The sequence below is a fragment of the Anneissia japonica genome, unplaced genomic scaffold (genome assembly GCF_011630105.1).
Source record: "Anneissia japonica isolate Jap-2015-1 unplaced genomic scaffold, ASM1163010v1 scaffold287714_len2871179_cov188, whole genome shotgun sequence".
Lineage (NCBI taxonomy): Eukaryota > Metazoa > Echinodermata > Crinoidea > Comatulida > Comatulidae > Anneissia > Anneissia japonica.
In genome coordinates, this window is record NW_022755542.1 from 1 (window position 1) to 3,896 (window position 3,896).

The following is a 3,896-nucleotide window of genomic DNA, read 5'->3' on the forward strand; positions in this document are numbered from 1 at the left end:
ATAGCAATGCCAAATTCAATAGTGTAAAACCAAAAGCTGCCAAAACAAAAGCCGCCAGGGCGTACAATATGTATGATAAATTATCTAAAGATTACCAACTTGTAAACAAAATATACGATATGCCTATGAATATATAATGTTATAACAATGAAAAAAAATAATTTTTTACTGTATTATTTTATAATTATTATATATATATATATATATATATATATAAATATATATAATCATTTATTATTATTATTGTTATTATTACTACAGTATTATTATTGATTATTATTGTTGTTATTTATTTATAAATATTATAATTAATCTATTTGCATATGCCCTGTGTATATCACAGGACGCTAATTGTATGACAGTTCTTGACGGTAAATAGTATTTTACCGTACACAATACTAAAATACCGTCAACAAGCATTGTTGACAGTTGTTGATGGTAATTAGCTATTAATGTACACGCATATTAATTACCATCAACAACCATCAATAAGTGTTGTTGACATACTAATTACTGTCAACAACTGTCAATAAGCGATGTTGACGGTTGATGACGGCTGTTGACGGTAATTTGTATGACGCAGAGAGCAACACAACATGGCCCTAATTTAGTCATCCTATCTTGCAAGAAAAGCTAAATAAAACATTCTTTTTTAAAGTGGACAGTAAATTGTACCCTCTATAAAATGTCAACAAACAGTACTGTTGGCATTTGTCAATTTGACCATGTAAGACACAATAGGCTCCAACATTCAAAAGGTCCCATAATGCCATATGAAATTAAGAGTACAGTACTTCAACTTCTAATTCTTCACAGATGGCTGCTGGCAAATCATCGTACACATTAGAAGGCAGCAAAGATGAACAAATATCTTGTCCAAGTCATGGGAAAAATTTACTGGAATTTTACTGCTCAACATGCAAGAAATCAGCATGTGAGGATTGTAAGCATGTAATTCGTTGCTATCAAAATAATCATAATGTGATACCAATGAAAACTGCTGTCCATGAGTTTAACCAAAATGCTACTGAGGTTATGAATATAGCTCAAGGCATTCAAATCAAATTGAAAGGAACACTTGATGTTATTAATAATGACAGATTTGACTTTGAACATCACCTAAAATTATGCAAGCAAGCTATTGAAGTGAAGGAGAAGGCACTTATTAATAAAATAAAAGAAAAAGGCAAAAAATTAATTTCAGACCTTGAAGAAATATACAAAGAAAAGAAAGACGTTGTTGATAAACAAGTTAAGAATATTGATACAAAGGTGACTAAAGTTAATAATGTGATGGCCTCAATCAGTACAATGATGAACAAACCACAAGAAACTGGAACTCTTAAATCCCATAAGACAACTATCAACACTGTCAGAGATGAGGTCCTAGGAAATGATTTTGATAAATCATTTTATAAAAAAAATATTACACCAACTTTTATTCCATCTACACTCTTGGATGTGGTAATGAATACTGAATGCATTGGTAAAATCACAACTGTTGATGGAATGTACAAGGTTGATCAAGATGATGAAGCAATTACCGTCACAAAAGGACAAACATTTGTAGTAACCGTATCAAGCTTAAGTGAGAGCGATGCATGTAAATTATCTGCAACTCTAAGCAACTCATCACATGAAAAATCAGCCACTGAAGTAGAATATCAAGGAAATGGAGAGTACAAAATAACAGGCAGATGCAATGTGGAAGGTGACTGGCAAATGAAGATTATTGCAGGAGAGGCGCACATCAAAGGATCTCCAGTGAATATCAAGGTGGAATCACTGGGACTTGTACATACCATTGGTAACATATCAGATTATAAAGAACATATGAAAGGAAATAAAGTGACAGATGTAGTGTTAGACACAGATGGATGCTTATTAGTATCAAGCTCCAGTAAAGATATATTAAAGTTCAACCAATCAGGTTCTTTTGTTGCTAAGATACAGGTGCCCCAAGATGTGAAGGTCTATAGAATGCATCTAATGTGTGATGGTCATATGGTGTACAGTGATATCTTAGGAAAATGTGTTGTAATGTGTGATGATAAATTTAAAGAAATCATCTCATTTGGTAAAGGAATATTGAAATATCCAATGGAATTGACAGTAAACAAAAAAACTAGAGTCCTGTATGTAGCAGATAGGGAGGCTCACTGTGTGTTTAAATTCAATGTTGATGATGGTAGACTACTAGGTAAGATAGGTTCAGAGGGTAGTGAAGTAGGTCAGATGAATGAACCAATTGATGTTACTTTAACCAAGGAAGGTCATATGATCATTACTGACTTCGACAATAGTAGAATACAAATGTTTGATGCAAATGATAAGTTTATGCGAACCCTTGTAGGCTGTGGTTTAAAGGAAGATGGTAAAGTTTGGGCTCCTTGTGGTGTAACCATGGATATGGATGAAAATATAATAGTGTCAAGTAATCATAAACTACAATTATTTGATAAAAATGGTGTCTTTATTAAACGAATAGATCATGAAGATGATGGATTAAATGTCCCAGCAGGAATCAGTGTAATCTCCAATAGACCAAGAAGAGTAGCAGTAGCAAACTACAATGCAAACAATGTTAAAATTTTTAACTATTAAATGACATTGAAATATTAAGCCGTCTATAATAACTAAAATACACGGTACAATTTGATTTAAATTCTCATAAAAATAAAGTCACAGTAAATATTGTACTGTTACTTGTTATTCCAGGACAATATTCATTTATGCCTGTTTAAAGTAATATACAAGCAGCAGAGTAGTTCTGCAAATGCTCAGTTTTGACATTAATTATACTATGTTATTCTACGTTACTCATTAGACAATGTTGTCAGAGTGTTGCATCATGTATGTGCGAGTTACACAAAATAGTAATAAAGAGTCTATATCAAAATGACTGTTGAAACTTTTGTTTTTTCTTTAATAATAATAATAATAATAATTATAATAATATAGTAATAATAATAACTTTGGCTTGTATACTGTAACGCATTATGCTAAAAGCCTCAATGCGCTTATTAACAATAAAAATGAAAATGCCAGGAGAAAAAATTTAAGAAAATACACATTAAAAGGGTGAGTTTTTAAAGCTGCCTATTATTATTATAATAATACTGTACAGGTATTGCCTATTACTGTATATAAGTGAAACGGTATACAAACGCATTGGGCAGTTCCTTGAAAATGGATATTTGTGCTATATGAATGGTATACAAGTGATGGCATTATGAAACGTAGAGCATTTTCACTGTTGTTCAGTGAATTTGCAAATATACCTTGTTGTGGTGTAATTGTGTGTACAAAGACTAATTCATTAATAATGCCACAACATCCTTCCAGCAAGGAGGTATTAACTTCCAGGTACCCATTTATGATATTGGGTGGGGGAGGGAGCCTTGTCCAAAGACACAAGTGATACAGTATGCACAGTAAACTTTCAAACACCTGACCTTATGAAAGCCCACCAACAACATATCTTTATCATCATTAACAATAAGGCCATGTTAAAAAAAAAAATGGTTACCATCCTTATCCAGCGAAAAAAAAGAAAAAGAAAATAGCAACAGAGACCAAAACTGCATACAAGTAATTATATAATTCATTAATAGCAAGCAGAAACTTTACGATGAATAACCAGGGAGATGTTATTCTTTTACATCTCCCTAAAATAACAGTCATAATGCAATTATCTCAGACTATATAATCACACACAATTCACTCCAACACAACTGGCATCATGAATGCCATGTGGCTACAGCATAGAACTACAAGTGGTCTGGCTAGCGTGCGGACGGGTGGTAAACAAACCTATATTAAGTTGAGTTTGTAAGTGTTTTGTCAAAAAAAACAAAAATCGGTCGGTGGCCTCTCTGATGGTAGGGAGGGGATGC

General features: G+C 32.6%; 1 protein-coding gene across 1 annotated transcript; it reads left to right on the forward strand.

Annotated features, from left to right (window-relative positions):
* The first annotated feature begins 1,293 nt into the window (after positions 1 to 1,293).
* On the forward strand, positions 1,294 to 2,604 carry LOC117123568 (E3 ubiquitin-protein ligase TRIM71-like). Its single transcript, XM_033269545.1, has one exon. It carries the CDS (start codon positions 1,294 to 1,296, stop codon positions 2,602 to 2,604), a length of 1,311 nt encoding a protein of 436 aa, XP_033125436.1.
* The last annotated feature ends 1,292 nt before the right edge of the window (positions 2,605 to 3,896 follow it).